Source organism: Bombina bombina, chromosome 10 (genome assembly GCF_027579735.1).
Source record: "Bombina bombina isolate aBomBom1 chromosome 10, aBomBom1.pri, whole genome shotgun sequence".
Classification (NCBI taxonomy): Eukaryota; Metazoa; Chordata; class Amphibia; order Anura; family Bombinatoridae; genus Bombina; species Bombina bombina.
The window spans coordinates 196,280,920-196,301,480 of record NC_069508.1 but is presented as its reverse complement, the minus strand read 5'-3'; the positions used below and the strand labels follow the sequence as shown (position 1 = coordinate 196,301,480).

Here is a 20,561-nt window from a genome sequence, read left to right as displayed (position 1 = left end):
CAAAAAGCTCTGCGGCCATATATTACACAATGACAATAAGTGTTTAATGCCCCTTTTAAACCTTTATTACCCATGGAAAAAAAAATAAAACCAAAATCGGAAAAGTTTGATATTATGGTTCATGATCAGGGTATATGATAATCAACACCATATAATATTCTTAAAGGGACATTGCCCTCTAAATTTGTCTTCCCTTTAATGTGTTCCCAATAGTCCATGTTACCTGCTTAAGTGTATTTAATTGATTGCAATCAGCTCCATTACATTTATTTGTTATTTGAAATATCTACTTTTGCCTGTAGAAACCATCACCTACACTGAAAATATGAGTAACAACCCCCCCCCCCATTTCAATACCTGAGATAAATAACATTAGCGTTACTTGCAGATTCATGGTCATGTTTTAGGTAATGGTTTAAAGGGGGGGGGGGAACCCTGCTATTTCTAATAAAAAAAATAAACACAGAGGATAAATTTAACTTTGCAGTATGTATAACAAGTCATTTGGGACAAATTAAAGGGAAACACATTTTATAGTAAATGTCCCATTAAGTGATCCTTTAGGAAATAATTAAAAACAAAGATGGCAACATGTTCTATTTTACAAAGTAGCGCCAAATTTAGTAGCGATCTCACCGAAAATGAGCAAGGAGAGAAGGTATGCAGTATAAAAACGATCCTTTATTTCATCTATTTAAAACCAGCATAAAGGCACAGCACAGCACAGGACCAGCTTATAAAACTGCATTATAAAACTGCCTTATAAAACTGCACTATAAAACTGCATTATAAAACTGCACTATAAAACTGCACTATAAAACTGCATTATAAAACTGCACTATAAAACTGCACTATAAAACTGCACTATAAAACTGCATTATAAAACTGCACTATAAAACTGCATTATAAAACTGCACTATAAAACTGCACTATAAAACTGCACTATAAAACTGCACTATAAAACTGCACTATAAAACTGCATTATAAAACTGCACTATAAAACTGCATTGGATTGTATTTTACAAAGTAGTTTATACTCTGGTATTGATAAATTCAGTTGTATATATTTTGGTGGTTAATAAAGAAAAAAATAAGAAATGTCTATCAGTTTGTTTAAATACTTCTAAATAAGTCATTTCTTATGTTTTCTTGTAGAGTAGAAGAACAGAGTTAAAAATGTTTATTGTAAGAACATTAATATTATTTATTTTTATAGTGCTGCCAAATTGTTTGTAGCTGTTTTTATTTACAGGTAATTGTTTTTTTGGTCTTTCACATAAGATTTCTAGCAGTGTGATACATTTACATTGTATCATTTGCTTTTCATCTGGGAATTAGTAACACAGTAGTATGTGAGAGGCTGAAACTGACTATTTTACATTACATTGTTGTTCTGAGAATTTTTAGCATGAGAAGAGAATTTTTAAGAATGTATTTTTCATTTAGAATGATTAAAATATAAGAATGAGTTAATATTATGGGTTTATCCATCAGTAGAGGCTGCTTTGGAGCTAGGGTTTCCACCTCAGCCATGTTTTTCTGGACACTTATGAGTTAAACATGCTGCAGGGTGTGCAGAGGACAACATGCATTGAGCAACCTAAACAGTAAATGTATAGGGACCCTTGACTGCACTATTCATGTTCCTCCCTGCATACCTGTCATAGGACCGGGAGGAATCCTCTTACCTTGGTGCCGGGTGTCCTCCCGGCCTCCTCATGTTGCCAGTATGGCGGCAGTGCACGAGGGAGCGTCCGTTCAGGACGCCGGATCAGCGCGGGGAGTGTCTAAAGGACACACTCTCCTTTAGCAGGGGTTTTATTGTCAACCTGATTCTGATGCTAACTGGTTGTCAGGGTGATGAGGGCGTTCCTGGTCCTTGCAGGCTTTTATAAGCCAGGCACTTCCCCTTACCCAGTGCTAAGTTATTCTGCCTGTTTTCAGAGACCAAGCTCTGTTTCCAGATACCTCTTTTTGAGTCCCTTTTTTTCCCTTCAAAATATTTTTGACTTCCTGGTTTTTGACTTTGGCTTATTCCTCAGACTATGTGTACTTCTACCTGCCCTGACAACGGAATTATCTGACCACTCTTACTCTGTCACTCCTGCCACTGGGTTTCAGTCCCAAATTATTGGAGGGGATAGTCTTCCTCCTGACAATACCCTACAGCATTTGTAACTTATAAGGGTCCATAAAAACATGGCTGAGGTGGCAACCCTATTTGGATCACTTGCAGTGCATGCTGGATCGTATGAGCCTGTTTACAGCAAGTTAAGAAGCTGTGGTCACAGTGATTGACAGGCCCTCCTCTTGCTCAATTGGTCACGGGGGGGGGGGGGGTGGAACTGCACAAGAACTTCCTAGTGCAATAATAAATGAGGACAAACGCTGACCGCTTATTACAAATGTGGGTGGCAGTTTCCCTAGCTAGCAAACCTTGTTCACCAAACAACAAATGATAAACTAATTATACAAATATAGATTATGAGATAGAAATACAAATTTACATCAAGAAAAGATAATTAATACGATTAATAAATCCAGTGAGTAATCATCTGTTTACTTAGATTTTGTTGAATGTTCTGATTGTGAAACAAATCCTAACCTTTCTTAAAGGCCAGTCCTTTGTATGAGCTTGTGACAGCATCAGATTTCAGCAGAGCAAATATTTTGCAACAAAACATGAAAAAAGCTCTCCAGGAATACCAAGCAGAGACAAGTTCCTGCCGGTGTGCACCATGTCGCAACAATGGGATCACAGTTTTCAAAGGTAAGGAGCCAGGAAGCTGGGCTTCTCAGCAGGGATGTAACTAGACCGACCATAGTGAGCTCCAGGGCAAAGACTGTGGAGGAGCCCCCATTTCAGCAGTGCACTTTCTAGATGTTTACAATCAGCAGAAGCTGAGATTGCAGCCACTTTGGCTGTGAGTCATCCTTGCATCGTGGTTAGTCTACGCCAGAGGATATTTATTTTGTGCAGCCTTCCTGTACAAAATGGTGACAGGTTTTTCTTTACAGCAATACTGTGAAGGCGATCTTGGAACACTACCACCATTTTGTATAGGCAAATCCATAAACTTGCAGGGGGCACACAGATTAGCAAGACAAGATGCAAGTCCACCAGCCCCCCCTATAGTTAATCTACTACTGATTGCAAGGCTAGATGAGCCCCCCTAGAGGAGCAGGCCCAGTCTCAAACAAAACACTGAGACCCGTACAGTTATGTCCCGCTCCTCAGCCCAACAAGCACAACAGGGAAATAACCCAAATAGTTGGGGTGGTTTTACATCACTATAAAATAACATATTTTACACTTTTATTGTATTTTTATTGTATATTATATACATTTTTGTATCATACCACAGAAGGGTTAAAGGGACAGTCTAAAATAAACTTTCATGATTCAGATAGGGCATGTAATTTTAAAAAACTTTCCAATTTTCTTTTATCACCAATTTTGCTTTGTTCTCTTAGTATTCATAGTTGAAAGCTAAACCTAGTCGGTTCATATGCTAATTTCTTAGACCTTGAAGATGGCCTCTTATCTGAAAGCATTTTAACAGCTTTTCACCACTAGAGGGTGTTAGTTCATGTGTGTCATATAGATAACACTGCGCTCACGCACGTGGAGTTACCTGGGAGTCATCACTGATTGGCTAAAATGCAAGTCTGTCAAAAGAACTGAAATAAGGGTGCAGTTTGCAGAGATTTAGATACAAGGTAATCAAAGAGGGTAAAAATGTATTAATATAACTGTGTTGGTTATGCAAAATTAGGGAATGGGTAATAAAGGGATTATCTATCTTTTAAAACAATACAAATTCTGGTGTAGACTGTCCCTTTAATAGGACAATATTTTACCTTGCAAGTACAGAGAGGCTAGGGGTAGAGCCGATTGCCCTCAGGTAAGCAAGGGCAGTCAGTACAGTATAGGGGTGGAGTTCTGGGCAGTGTGTGGGTGGAATTAGGCATCTATATGTGGGATTTTAATGATCCACAGTTTTATAAAGCAAAACTAGGACATCAATTAGTAAAGGAGGGGCAGAGCTCCTTAACTTTTAATGTCTTGTAAAATGATGGAGAATTGGATACTCTGCTGTATTCTTCTCAAGGAAAGTGTCAAATTTATATATCAAATTCTTAAAGGGACTTTGGCACTATTAAAAATCGCCTAGATTATGAGTTCTGCGTTAGCTTTAAAAAGCAGCTTTAAGGGGTCCTAACGCTGCTTTTTTAACGCCCGCAGGTATTACGAGTCAGGCAGGAAAGGGTCTAACGCTCAGTTTTTTTCAGCGACTTTTCCATACCGCAAATCCCCTTACGTCAATTGCGTATCCTATCTTTTTAATGGGATTTGCCTAATGCTGGTATTACAAGTCATGGAAGAAGTGAGCAGTACAGCCTCTACCTCCAAGACTCCTACCGCATATAAAAGTCAGTAGTTAAGAATTTTATGGGCTAACGCCGGAACATAAAGCTCTTAACTACAGTGCTACAAAGTACACTAACACCCATAAACTACCTATTAACCCCTAAACCAAGGCCCCCCACATCGCAAACACTAAAATAAATTATTTTAACCCCTAATCTGCCGACCGGACATCGCCGCCACCTACATTATACCTATGACCATTATACCTACATTATACCATTATACCTAATCTGCTGCCCCTAACATCGCCGACACCTATATTATATTTATTAACCCCTAATCTGCCCCCCCCAACGTCGCCGCCACCTACCTACACTTATTAACCCCTAATCTGCCGACCAGACATCGCCGCCACTATAATAAATGTATTAACCCCTAAACCGCCGCACTCCCGCCTCCCAAACACTATAATAAATTTTATTAACCCCTAATCTGCCGTCCCTAACATCGCCGCCACCTACCTACAATTATTAACCCCTAATCTCCCGCCCCCAACGTCGCCGCTACTATAATAAAGTTATTAACCCCTAAACCTAAGTCTAACCCTAACACCCCCTAAGTTAAATATAATTTAAATAAATCTAAATAAAATTACTATAATTAAATAAATTAATCCTATTTAAAACTAAATACTTACCTATAAAATAAACCATAAGATAGCTACAATATAACTAATAATTACATTGTAGCTATTTTAGGATTTATATTTATTTTACAGGCAACTTTGTATTTATTTTAACTAGGTACAATAGCTATTAAATAGTTAATAACTATTTAATAGCTACCTAGTTAAAATAAGTACAAAATTACCTGTAAAATAAATCCTAACCTTACAAATACACCTAACACTACACTATCAATAAATTTATTAAATAAATTAACTACAATTATCTAAAATAAAATTCAATTAAATAAACTAAACTATATTACAAAAAAAACAAATACTAAATTACAAAAAATAAAAAAATATTACAAGAAGTTTAATCTAATTACACTTAATCTAAGCCCCCTAATAAAATAAAAAGCCCCCCCAAAATAATAACATGCCCTATCCTAAACTAAATTACAAAGTAATCAGCTCTTTTTGCGGGGCATTGCCCCAAAGTAATCAGCTCTTTTACCTGTAAAAAACAAACAAATACAATACCCCCCAACATTACAACCCACCACCCACACACCCCTACTCTAAAACCCACCCAATCCCCCCTTAAAAAAACCTAACACTACCCCATTGAAGATCACCCTACCTTGAGCCGTCTTCAGCCAGCCGGGCACCGATGGGGCAGAAGAGGACATCCAGACCGGCACAAGTCTTTATCCGATCCGGCCAGAAGTCTTCATCCGATCGGGGCAGAAGAGGTCCTCCATCCAGCAGAAGTCTTCATCTAAGCGGCATCTTCTATCTTCATCCATCCGGCGTGGAGCGGGTCCATCTTCAAGACATCAGACGCAGAGCATCCTCTTCTTTCTGACTAACTAACAACGAATGAAGGTTCCTTTATGATGTCATCCAAGATGGCGTCCCTCGAATTCTGATTGGCTGATAGCCAATAGAATTGACCTCGATCCAATCAGCCAATCAGATTGAACTTCAATCCGATTGGCTGATTAAATCAACCAATCAGATTTTTCCTACCTTAATTCCCATTGGCTGATAGAATCCTATCAGCTAATCAGAATTCGAAGGCCACCATCTTGGATGACGTCATTTAAAGGAACCTTCATTCGCCGTTACTCGTCGGAAAGAAGAGGATGCTCCGCGTCGGATGTCTTGAAGATGGACCCGCTCCGCGCCGGATGGATGAAGATAAAAGATGCCGTCTGGACTTCTGCTGGATGGAGGATCTCTTCTGCCCTGATCGGATGAAGACTTCTGGCCGGATCGGATGAAGACTTGTGCCGGTCCGGATGTCCTCTTCTGCCCCATCGGTGCCCGGCTGGCTGAAGACGGCTCAAGGTAGGGTGATCTTCAATGGGGTAATGTTAGGTTTTTTTTAAGGGGAATTCGGGTGGGTTTTAGAGTAGCGGTGTGTGGGTGGTGGGTTGTAATGTTGGGGGGTATTGTATTTGTTTTTTTTACAGGTAAAAGAGCTGATTACTTTGGGGCAATGCCCTGCAAAAAGCCCTTTTAAGGGCTGGTAAAAGAGCTGATTACTTTGTAATTTAGTTTAGGATAGGGCATTTTATTATTTTGGGGTGGCTTTTTTAATTTTATTAGGGGGCTTAGATTAGGTGTAATTAGATTAAGCTTCTTGTAATATTTTTTTATTTTTTGTAATTTAGTTTAGTTTATTAACCCCTTAATGACCACAGCACTTTTCCATTTTCTGCCCGTTTGGGACCAAGGCTATTTTTAAATTTTTGCGGTGTTTGTGTTTAGCTGTAATTTTCCTCTTACTCATTTACTGTACCCACACATATTATATACCGTTTTTCTCGCCATTAAATGGACTTTCAAAATATACCATTATTTTTATCATATCTTATAATTTACTATAAAAAATATTATAAAATATGAGGAAAAAATGGAAAAAAAACACACTTTTTCTAACTTTGACCCCCAAAATCTGTTACACATCTACAACCACCAAAAAACACCCATGCTAAATAGTTTCTAAATTTTGTCCTGAGTTTAGAAATACCCAATGTTTACATGTTCTTTGCTTTTTTTGCAAGTTATAGGGCCATAAATACAACTAGCACTTTGCCATTTCCAAACCACTTTTTTTCAAAATTAGTGCTAGTTACATTGGGACACTAATATCTTTCAGGAATCTCTGAATATCCATTGACATGTATATATTTTTTTTAGAAGACATCCCAAAGTATTGATCTAGGTACATTTTGGTATATTTCATGCCACCATTTCACCGCCGAATGTGATCAAATAAAAATTTTTTTTTACTTTTTCACAAATTTTTTCACAAACTTTAGGTTTCTCACTGAAATTATTTACAAACAACTCATGAAATTATGGAATAAATGGTTGTAAATGCTTCTCTGGGATCCCCTTTGTTCATAAATAGCAGACATATATGGCTTTGGCTTTGCTTTTTGGTAATTAGAAGGCTGCTAAATGCCACTGCGCACCACACGTGTATTATGCCCAGCAGTGAATGGGTTAATTAGGGAGCATGTAGGGAGCTTCTAGGGTTAATTTTAGCTCTAGTGTAGTGTAGTAGACAACCCCAAGTATTGATCTAGGCCCATTTTGGTATATTTCATGCCACCATTTCACCGCCAAAAGCAATCAAATAAAAAAAAATTGTTCACTTTTTCAAACTTTAGGTTTCTCACTAAAATTATTTACAAACAGCTTATGCAATTATGGCACAAATGGTTTTAAATGCTTCTCTGGGATCCCCTTTGTTCAGAAATAGCAGACATATATGGCTTTGGCGTTGCTTTTTGGTAATTAGAAGGCAGCTAAATGCTGCTGCGCATCACATGTGTATTATGGCCAGCAGTGAAGGGGTTAATTAGGTAGTTTGTAGGGAGCTTGCAGGGTTAATTTTAGCTTTAGTGTAGAGATCAGCCTCCCACCTGAAACATGAGACCCCCTGATCCCTCCCAAACAGCTCTCTTCCCTCCCCCACCCCACAATTGTCCCCGCCATCTTAAAGGGACAGTTTACTCAAAAATGTTCTCCCCTTTAATTTGTTCCCAATGATCCACTTTACCTGCTGGAGTGTATTAAATTGTTTACAAGTAGCTCCTTTACCCTTATATTGGCATTTGAAATAGTTAATTTAGCATGTGGTATCCCCACCTATTCAGAAAGTTTGTGGCCGCGCGTACCAGCTATAGATAAGCTTTGTAAACACAGCCAGCAGAAGAAATTACACTCCCAGTGTGATAAAGCAGAGATAAGGTAATAAAATGTTGATTTTCCATTGTTCTCTCAAAGTATTGGTGATTGTTTTAAGGACAGATATAAGATAAAGAAGCAGGTATATGTGCACAATGTGATACAGTAATGAGATCTGATTATACCTACAAGCTCAACCCATTTTATTAGGCTGTGGCTTCAAAACACAAAATCAGAGCTTTAATATACAGAAATAAACCTTAAAAAGCTAATTTTCATACATTTTTTACTCTGCAGTTGGTAAAAAAAGCAATTGTAAACACATTAAGGGAAAAACTATTTTACAGTATACTGTCCCTTTAAGTACTGGCAGAAAGTCTGCCAGTACTAAAATAAAAGGTATTAAAAAAAATAATAATTTTTTTAGCATATTTACATATGCTGCTATGTAGGGTCCCCCCTTAGCCCCCAACCTCCCTGATCCCCCCAAAATAGCTCCCTAACCCTCCCCCTCTGCCTTATTGGGGCCATCTTCGGTACTGGCAGCTGTCTGCCAGTACCCAGTTTGCAAATAAAAATGTTTTTTTTTATTATTTTTTTTTATTTGTTTCTGTAGTGTAGCTTCCCCCCCACAGTCCAATACCCCACCAGCCAAACCGATCACCAAATAAATATAATTACCCCTTTGATCCCCACTTCTAACTAAAAAATTTCTGTAGCGTAGTGGTTCCCACCCGCTCCCTCCCCGTGCACGCGCCCGCCCGGCCTTTCCGTGCACGTGCGTGCATCCGTGCGCGTCCCCCCGGTCGTCCCCGCCCCGATCCCGCCCCCCTCCGCATCACAAAGGCCATCGATGGCCGCCACCCACCTCCCACACCGGCTCCCACCCACCAACGAACTTAGCCGTTAATGTCCGGTGCAGAGAGGGCCACAGAGTGGCTCACTCTGCACCGGATGGCTAAAAATGGTTATTGCAGGATGCCTCGATATCGAGGCATCACTGCAATAACCGGAAAGCAGCTGGAAGCGAGCAGGATCGCTTCCAGCTGCTTTCCACACTGAGGACGTGCAGGGTACGTCCTCAGGCGTTAACTGCCTTTTTTTTGAGGACGTACCCTGCACGTCCTCGGTCGTTAAGGGGTTAAATTGAATTTTATTTTAGATAATTGTAGTTAATTTATTTAATTAATTTATTGATAGTGTAGTGTTATGTGTATTTGTAACTTAGGTTAGGATTTATTTTACAGGTAAATTTGTATTTATTTTAGCTAGGTAGTTATTAAATAGTTATTAACTATTTAATAGCTATTGTACCTAGTTAAAATAAATACAAAGTTGCCTATAAAATAAATATAAATCCTAAAATAGCTACAATGTAATTATTAGTTATATTGTAGCTATCTTATGGTTTATTTTATAGGTAAGTATTTATTTTTAAATAGGAATAATTTATTTAATTATAGTAATTTTATTTAGATTGATTAAAAATAGATTTAAGTTAGGGGGATGTTAGGGTTAGGGTTAGACTTAGGTTTAGGGGTTAATACATTTATTATAGTGGCTGCGATGTCCGTTCGGCAGATTAGGGGTTAATAATTGTAGTTAGGTGGCGGCAACGTAGGGGGGGGGGCAGATTAGGGGTTAATAAATATAATGTAGGTGTCGGCGATGTTGGGGGCAGCAGATTAGGGGTTCATAAGTATAATGTAGGTGGCGGCAGTTTACGGAGCGGCAGATTAGGGGTTAATAATATTATGCAGGTGTGTGCGATGTCGGGGGGGGCAGATTAGGGGTTAATAAGTGTAAGGTTAGGGGTGTTTAGACTCGGGGTTCATGTGTGTTAGGTGTAGACTTAGAAAGTGTTTCCCCATAGGAAACAATGGGGCTGCTTTAAGAGCTGAACGCTGCTTTTTTGCAGGTGTTAGGTTTTTTTTCAGCCAGCTCAGCCCCATTGTATCCTATGGGGAAATCGTGCACAAGCACGTTTTTCCAGATTACCGCTACCGTAAGCAACTCTGGTATTACAGGTAGAAGTGGCGTTAAATTTGCTCAATGCTCACTTTTCTGAGGCTAACGCAGCCATTCAGAAAACTTGTAATACCAGCGTTGAGCGCTGGAAAAAAAAGGAGCGTTAGATTCACAAGTTTTTACCGACAAAACTTGTAATCTGGCCGAATGTCAGTTAATTCACTTAGAAGCATTTTGCATTTTGATGAAACTAGACTTGTGTGCGGCGGAAAAATTAGTTTCAGTTCATTTTGGATCGATTCGGATGTTTTCGAATTTCGTTTTCGGATCGATTCGATGACACGTGCATTCATTTTCAGACAAACGTAAAACATATGTTTCCATATTCTGCAAATTAATTTGAAAACAATTCATGAATGTTCCTTTAACCCTTTGAGTGCTAAGCATTTTCCCACCTAGGTGCTAAGCTGGATTTTACGTCGTTAGCACTCAAGGGGTTAAGTGACATTAAACCCATTTTTTTTCTTTCATGATACAGATAAAGCCTACAGTTTAACAACTTTACAGTTTACTTCTATTTTCAAATTTGCTTTATTCTCTTGGTATCCTTTTTGAAAGAGCAGCAATACATTACTGGACTGGGAGCTAGCTGAACACAATGAGTGAGCCAATGACAAGAGGCTTATATTACAACCACCATTCAGCAGCTAGCTCCTACTAGTGCATTGCTTATCCTGAGCCTACCTAGGTTTACTCTTCAACAAAGGATGCAATGAAAAGAAGTCTATCTATTTTTTTTATCTATCTATCAAGCAAAATCTTACAGTGTTGATGCTGGCTTGTAGAACTAGTACTAGCTACTACTTTAACTGCTTTCTAGCTGCACCTCCCATAAGAAATAGCCAACAAATGGATTTGTGTTAATAAATTCTGATGTACCCCTTTTATTAATACTGAGCACATCTATAAAAAAACCATACTTACAGAATATTGTAACTGTGCCATGTTTCTTTGTTTTTCATTTCTGCAGAAAATCGGTGTGAATGTGTCTGTCCTTTGGGTTATAAAGGTGTTGCTTGTGAAATCACCAAGCGATCAGGTAAGGGTTACTATTTTACGCTTTCTGTACACATAACAATTCCTGTGATAAATGATGCCCAGGAATCAAATACATGATTATAAAGTCCCACTGAATGTTCCAATGATCTAAATAAATTGTGTAAGAAGAATCCTGGTGGCAGCATGAATGGAGGTTTCAGTCTAAAAGGCGCTTAACCAAGAGATATTTGTGGCTCACTGTTGTAGGAGTCTTTGGCACATCATAGCTTTTAGCCCCGTTTGAACTGCATTACACTATATTGCTGTTCTTTTTCATTGAGAATTGTACAGGATATTTTGAAAATAAAGATTATTGGAACACACAGTGGGACTTCATAATCATTTATTTGATTATTTAACACCATTTAGCACAGGGGTATTTGGTTTGTTTGTACACATTTTATTTATTGATATTTCACTGTGTATTTGGGTTGTAAGCTTTGCTTTGGGATTGCTGGAGGTAGCTGTTTTCATGATTGTCTTCTGAATGCAACGCCAGAAGCGGCATCTCTTTTGCTATTGTAACTACTTGCAATATATTTTCTGAAAAGGCGCATTGACAAAGATTACAAGTCACGCGTTACTGCTTTACCGCTAGCGTTAATAGCTTATACCGCAACGATCCATTCTGCAATCAAAGAACAGTAGTTATGGATTTTGTGAAACAAAAATGTTTCACAATACTCATAACAAAAATGTTACAAAGCATTCTAACACCCATAAACTACCTATTAACCCCTAAACCGCCACCCCCCACATCGCAAATACTAAAATAAATATATTAACCCCTAAATCCACCGCCCACCCACATCGCTACTTCCTAAATTAAAGTATTAACCCCTAATTCACCCCCGGATCGCTAACACCTAATCAACCGATTAACCCCTAAACTGCCGCCCCCCCGCCACCCCCCACATTGCAAGTACAAAATAAACCCATTAACCCCTAAACTGCCTCCCCCCACATCGCAACAAACTAAATTAAACTATTAACCCCTAAACCTAACACCCCCTAGCTTTAAATTAACATTACAATATAACTACCTTAAAATAAATAAAATCTTATCTGTGAAATTAGAAAAAAACTAAGCTTAAACTATAAATTAACCTAACATTACTATTTAAAAAAAATAAGATACAAAAAAGATCCAATCAGCCAATAGGCTTGAGCTTGCATTCTATTGGCTGATTTGAACAGCCAATAGAATGCAAGCTCAATCCTATTGGCTGATTGGATCAGCCAATAGGATTGAAGTTCAATCCTATTGGCTGATTGCATGAGCCAATAAGATTTTTTCAACCTTAATTCCGATTGGTTGATAGAATTCTATCAGCCAATCGGAATCTAAGGGATGCCATCTTGGATGATGTCACTTAAAGGAACCTTCATTCGTCGGGAGTCGTCAGAAGAAGAGGATGCTCTGAGCAGGATGTCTTGAAGATGGACCCACTCCGCGCCAGATGGATGAAGATAGAAGATGCCGTCTGGATGAAGACTTCTGCCCGTCTGGAGGACCACTTCTCCCAGGTTGTATGAAGACTTCTCCCGGCTTCGTTGAGGACTTCTCCCGGCTTTGTTGACGATGGATGTCCGGTCTTCAAAACTGTAAGTGGATCTTTGGCGGATAGTGTTAGGATTTTTAAAGGGTTTATTGAGTGGGTTTTAGTTTTTGGGCAGCAATAGAGCTAAATGCCCTTTTAAGGGCAATGCCCATCCAAATGCCCTTTACAGGGCAATGGGGAGCTTAGGTTTTTTTAGTTAGGGTTTTATTTGGGGGGGTTGGCTGTGTGGGTGGTGGGTTTTACTGTTGGGGGGGTTGTTTGTATTTTTTTACAGGTAAAAGAGCTGATTTCTTTGGGGCAATTTTTTTATTTGGGGGGCTTTTTTATTTTGATAGGGCTATTAGATTAGGTGTAATTAGTTTAAATATCTTGTAATTTTGTTTTTTATTTTGTGTAATTTAGTGTTTGTTTGTTTTTGTAATTTAGGTATTTGTATTTAATTTTGTTAATTTATTTAATTGTACTGTAAGGTTAGGTGTTAGTGTAACTAAGGTTAGGTTTTATTTTACAGGTAAATTTGTATTTATTTTAGCTACTTAGTTAGTAAATAGTTAATAACCTTTAGTAACTATTCTACCTAGTTAAAATAAATACAAACTTGCCTGTAAAATAAAAATAAACCCTAAGCTAGATACAATGTAACTATGAGTTATATTGTAGCTAGCCTAGGGTTTATTTTACAGGTAAGTATTTAGTTTTAAATAGGAATTATTTAGTTAATGATAGGAATTTTTAGTTAGATTTATTTTAATTATATTTAAGTTAGGGGGTGTTAGGGTTAGGTTTAGACTTAAGTTTAGGGGTTAATAACTTTAGTATAGTGGCGGCGACGTTGGGGACGGCAGATTAGGGGTTAATAAATGTAGGTAGGTGGCGGCGATGTTAGGTGCGACAGATTAGGGGTTAATAATATTTAAATAGTGTTTGAGATGCGGGAGTGCGGCGGTTTAGGGGTTAATATGTTTATTATAGTGGCGGTGATGTCCGGAGTTGCAGATTAGGGGTTAGTAAGTATAATGTAGGTGTCGGCGATGTCAGGGTGGCAGATTAGGGGTTAATGAGTGTAAGATTAGGGGTGTTTAGACTCGGGTTCATGTTAGGGTGTTAGGTGTAAACATAAATTTTCTTTCCCCATAGGAATCAATAGGGCTGCATTAACTAGCTTTTTGATGCTTTTTTGCATGTGTTAGACTTTTTTTAGCCGGCTCTCCCCATTGATGTCTATGGAGAACTCGTGCACGAGCATGTACAACCAGCTCACTGCTGACGGTATGGAGCTCAATTTTGCTCTACGCTCACTTCTTGTCTTTTAACGTCGGGTTTATAAAAACCTGTACCAGAGCTGTAGGTAAGTGAGCAGTGACAATAACGTGCAAGTTATCACCGCACCCCTCATAACGCAAAACTTGTAATCTAGACGTTAGTTAGTTTTTTCTGTAATGTTAGATTTTGTTATTTTGTATAATTTTAGGTTTTATTTATTTTGTAGTGTTAGGATGTTTACATTTTTGTAATTTAGGTTTTTTATTTTTGGTATCTTTTATTTTTATAAAATAGTAATATTAGGTTTATTTATAGTTTAAGCTTAGTTTTTCTTTATTTCACAGGTAAGTTTTTATTTATTTTAAGGTAGTTGTATTGTAACTTTAATATAAAGTTAAGGGGTGTTAGTTTTAGGGGTTAATAGTTTAATTTAGTGTGTAGCGATGTGGGGGGGGGGCGGTGGTTTATTAGGGATTAATAGCTTTATTTTGTCTTGGCGATGTGGGGGCGGTGGTTTATTAGGGATTAATAGCTTCATTTAGTGTTGGCAATGTGGGGGGACGGCTGTTTAGGAGTTATTAGACAAGTGGTTTTTGTTAGGATGTTAGGTTTTTATAAAACTTTCTTTTCTCCATAGACTTCAGTTAATGTTTTTTCCTAAAATTTTTCTTCATTGATCTCTATGAAGGAAAACGTCCATGAGCACGCAAAGTGGGAACTTTGTTATTGTGCGGTACCGCACCATATCGCACAACAAAATAAAGTTTTAGGGTGACTTGTAATGGTGGCGGTATGGAAAAAGTGGTAGGGCCCCATTTTGCGCAGTGTTTATGCTACAGCCATACCGCACATCTTGTAATCTGGGTCTTTATGTGGTATATAGGGGTAGCTTTATATCATAAAGGAAACAGCTTGTATCAAACTTATTTCTGCAGCGGGAAGGTAGCAAACACCACTAAAGCCAAAGATATATTATTAAAAACACAAGAGAGGTGTGCACAAACATGAAGGAGCATATTGTAGTAGTTTCTTCTGTGATATCCTCCTAGGGCCACCCTATATGGGGCTTTTTTTTTTTAACTTCTATTATCTATTTTGCTTCATTCTCTTGATATTCTTTGCTGAAAAGCATATCTAGATATGCTTAGTAGCTGCTGATTGGTAGCTGCACATAGATGCCTTCTGTGATTGGTTCACTGTGTGCATTGCTATTTCTTCATTAAAGTTTATCTAAATAATAAAGCAAATTAGGTAATAGAAGTAAATTGGAATGTTGTTTAAAATTATATTCTCTACCTTAATCATGAAAGAAAATGTTTGGGTATAGTGACCCTTTAACCTCCTCTCTGTGTTGTTCATTTCACAAATACGACTTGGGGATCTTTCTCCATAAGGATGTTGGATGCAGCTGGAACAATTTGTTATGGAGGGGTTACAGGGACACTGAAATAACATGAATGTTAGATGTTTGCAAACTCTACTAAAAATAAATAATAATAAATAATCTCAATAGGGGTCCATTTATTAAGCAGCGGATGCTGTTTCAGAGCCCCATCGTTTCAGGTCTACCTGAAACGGAAGTTAAGGAGCAGCTGTCCTAATCATCATATCGGGATGATTAAAGGCCCCTGCTAGTGGTCGATTGGCCGCCAGTGAGCAGGGGCGGCATTGCACAAGCATTTCACTAGAAATGCTTGTGCAATATTAAATGCAGACAGCGTATGCTGTCGGCATTTAGCGAGATCTAGCGGACGTGATTTGCTACAGCGAAAGATGTCTGCTCACCTCTTAATAAATCTACCCCTATGCATCATTTCCAGGTCTCTTTAGCCTATTTTCTTTGAAATGGACATAAGGCCCATAGGCTAAATCACTTGAATGTGAAGCAGCAGAGCTGTAAAAAGCTGACAAGCAAACATCACCTGAACATCTCTATGTAAAAAAGGAAGATAGTTTGCATATAATCAGTTCTCCAAGGCTGTTGGATACAGATAAAAACATTCACATGCAGATAAACACATTCACATACAGATAAACACATTCACATACAGATAAACACATTCACATACAGATAAACACATTCACATACAGATAAACACATTCACATGCAGATAAACACATTCACATACAGATAAACACATTCACATACAGATAAACACATTCACATACAGATAAACACATTCACATACAGATAAACACATTCACATGCAGATAAACACATTCACATACAGATAAACACATTCACATGCAGATAAACACATTCACATACAGATAAACACATTCACATACAGATAAACACATTCACATACAGATAAACACATTCACATGCAGATAAACACATTCACATGCAGATAAACACATTCACATGCAGATAAACACATTCACATGCAGATAAACACATTCACATACAGATAAACACATTCACATACAGATAAACACATTCACATACAGATAACACATTCACATGCAGATAAACACATTCACATGCAGATAAACACATTCACATACAGATAAACACATTCACATGCAGATAAACACATTCACATGCAGATAAACACATTCACATGCAGATAAACACATTCACATACAGATAAACACATTAACATGCAGATAAACACATTCACATGCAGATAAACACATTCACATGCAGATAAACACATTCACATACAGATAAACACATTCACATGCAGATAAACACATTCACATGCAGATAAACACATTCACATACAGATAAACACATTCACATACAGATAAACACATTCACATGCAGATAAACACATTCACATACAGATAAACACATTCACATGCAGATAAACACATTCACTTGCAGATAAACACATTCACATGCAGATAAACACATTCACATACAGATAAACACATTCACATACAGATAAACACATTCACATGCAGATAAACACATTCACATGCAGATAAACACATTCACATACAGATAAACACATTCACATGCAGATAAACACATTCACATACAGATAAACACATTCACATGCAGATAAACACATTCACATACAGATAAACACATTCACATGCAGATAAACACATTCACATACAGATAAACACATTCACATGCAGATAAACACATTCACATGCAGATAAACACATTCACATACAGATAAACACATTCACATACAGATAAACACATTCACATACAGATAAACACATTTACATACAGATAAACACATTCACATACAGATAAACACATTCACATGCAGATAAACACATTCACATACAGATAAACACATTCACATACAGATAAACACATTCACATACAGATAAACACATTTACATACAGATAAACACATTCACATGCAGATAAACACATTCACATGCAGATAAACACATTCACATGCAGATAAACACATTCACATGCAGATAAACACATTCACATACAGATAAACACATTCACATACAGATAAACACATTCACATACAGATAAACACATTCACATGCAGATAAACACATTCACATACAGATAAACACATTCACATACAGATAAACACATTCACATACAGATAAACACATTCACATACAGATAAACACATTCACATACCAGTAAGCGTTGATGCCTCACAATATTTTGGCTGGTAATAGGGACCTGGAGTAAGGTGAGGAAGTAGGCTTCATGACTAAGGGGGTGGGGCTCCAGAAGTGGGTCGTGGGGTCTGTACTGTTATGGGTGGAGACAAGTTGGTCTGGAGACTGGTTCTATGTGTTGGGGTCTGGTCAGTTATTTATATGTAGGTTGTATAGGAAATAGCAGATGGGGGACAGTGGGAGAAAACTTGTGGAAAATGCATTAAGGCTGGGCGCTTTGCAAGTGCATCATATATCTTATAAAATGTATCTTATAACAAATGTGAAACCGTTCTGTAAAATCCCTTCGCTTTATACAGAGGATAAGTTGATGCAGACATTTCCTAGGTACATCAGGGGGGATTCAAAGAGTAGCTGCCACAAGTATCTTGTTCTGACCCAGAAAAAGCACAGCACACTGGGTTAATGCAAGTTACAAGTGAATCCTTTTTTCCTCTTCAGAAGCTTATGGGCAGCAGGGCTCCGGGCACCAGTGGCAATACAGCTGCAGGGCTTTGGGCGCCAGTGGCAATACAGCTGCAGGGCTTTGGGCACCAGTGGCAATACAGCTGCAGGGCTTTGGGCACCAGTGGCAATACAGCTGCAGGGCTTTGGGCGCCAGTGGCAATGCAGCTGCAGGGCTCCGGGCACCAGTGGCAATGCAGCTGCAGGGCTTTGGGCACCAGTGGTATGCAGCTGTAGGGCTTTGGGCATCAGTGGCAATGCAGCTGCAGGGCTCCGGGCACCAGTGGCAATGCAGCTGCAGGGCTTTGGGCACCAGTGGCAATGCAGCTGCAGGGCTTTGGGCACCAGTGGCAATGCAGCTGCAGGGCTTTGGGCACCAGTGGTATGCAGCTGCAGGGCTTTGGGCATCAGTGGCAATGCAGCTGCAGGGCTCCGGGCACCAGTGGCAATGCAGCTGTAGGGCTTCGGGCACCAGTGGCATGCAGCTGCAGGGCTTTGGGCACCAGTGGCAATGCAGCTGCAGGGCTTTGGGCACCAGTGGTATGCAGCTGCAGGGCTTTGGGCATCAGTGGCAATGCAGCTGCAGGGCTCCGGGCACCAGTGGAAATGCAGCTGTAGGGCTTTGGGCGCCAGTGGCATGCAGCTGCAGGGCTTTGGGCGCCAGTGGCATGCAGCTGCAGGGCTTTGGGCATCAGTGGCATGCAGCTGCAGGGCTTTGGGCATCAGTGGCATGCAGCTGCAGGGCTTCTGGCATCAGTGGCAATGCAGCTGCAGGGCTGAGCACTGATCACAAGTTGAGCGCACTGAATGCTGAGCCCTCACCTTAGCACAACCCTGAAGTACACTGTGCTATGATATTGCAAGAGTTCTGATATTTTTTTTTACAGCAAATGTAATTTGCTGCCTCAAACCCTATCTAGGATCTTGCTTCAGACATTTTTCTAAAATGTTAATTTGCTTTCCAGGTAATACCATAGATGGAGGCTGGGGGTGTTGGTCTAATTGGACCCCATGTTCCAGGGGAACGCAAACAAGGCAACGGCAATGCAATAACCCCTCTGCACAGAATGGCGGCAATCAGTGTGAAGGCGAAACTACACAATCAAATAAATGCTAAGAGTATAAACTGCTACTATTCAGAGCAAGGACATTTGGACTTCTATGTGTTTCCAACTTACATTACAGCTGAAATAAAAATAAATAAAGTGTGACTGCATTTTCTTTTTGATTTCTTATTTTAGTTAATTATGTTTATCTGTTATTTATAGAACCATACAGAATGTTGTTTCGGATAATATTAACCTTGGATGGAACTCTATCTAATGGTGAGCTCTGCAGATGTTGGGGCCTCATCATTATAATCCCACCCCTGTGGAGACTGTTAGGATGACATTATTCCTAGCCACAATCCCTAAACTTTAACCCGAGACAATAATTATATACCAAATGCTAGATGTCACTTAGGCCCCTGGGCAAAGGCTGTGGTTGGCACCCCATTTAGGGCCAGATTACTAGTGGAGCGCTAACAGTTATGCGTGAGTGAAAAAGGGTTTATCGTGGGTGTTTGCACATGTCAAGTTTACCGCTTATATTACAAGTTGAAAGGAAACATGCTCAGATTTACGCTAGAATTATTACAGCTTTCCCAGAGCTGTGGTTAACAAAACAAAAAAAGTGTCACAAAACAAAAATAGAACAAATTCTGCAATGTGAAGAACATTGGAATGTTAAATAACATTATTTTTATGTTGAATGTTATATAATATGCGATTGGGTTTATGCACGCGTAGGATGTTAGGTTTTTTTCCCTTCTTTTTTTTTGTTCCATTGACTTCTATGGGGAATTATGTGAAAGCACATGCGATAATCAAACTTTGTTTTTTTGAGTGCATTGGGTTAGCACTTGTGCAAAATCTGTTTACTTTCAACTTGTAATACGAATGCTACCCGACACGCGCAAAAAGCTTACTTCTAGCGGAGTTAGTGTGCAAGCGGAAGCATTAAATAAAGCTCCACTTGCAATCTGGCCCTTAATCAGCCTCTTTCTAGCAATCAGCAGAAGCTGACACCGCACCCACACAACTGTGTGGTCTAACTGTCCAGATAGTGATATGAAATCCAAATAAAAAAAAGTCCTAAATATGTCCAACAAATACAGTTCAGTAAAAAAAAAAAAGTTCAGAAAAAATAATTTGATGGAGTGACTGTGATTATGTCCCAGATATGTACACATAGAAAGTGTTCAAATGGATGAAAAAATGTTCAAGTTAATAGCAATTTGTGCCAGATGGTGAAAATATGTCCCTCATGGTGTGAATTTTCAAATATAATTCCTCTTAGTGGTGAAAAAGGATGGATGAGAATAAAAAAATAT

General features: G+C 38.8%; 1 protein-coding gene across 1 annotated transcript in view; it reads left to right on the top strand.

Moving 5' to 3' along the window:
• C8B (complement C8 beta chain) overlaps positions 1–19,398 on the top strand; it is a 66,458-nt gene extending 47,060 nt beyond the window's left edge. Inside the window, exons 10-12 of the mRNA XM_053693623.1 lie at positions 2,617–2,770; positions 11,239–11,307; positions 19,153–19,398. Coding sequence (XP_053549598.1) covers positions 2,617–2,770; positions 11,239–11,307; positions 19,153–19,304 — 375 coding nt within the window. The 3' untranslated portion in view covers positions 19,305–19,398. The remainder of the gene's footprint in view (positions 1–2,616; positions 2,771–11,238; positions 11,308–19,152) is intronic.
• The last annotated feature ends 1,163 nt before the right edge of the window (positions 19,399–20,561 follow it).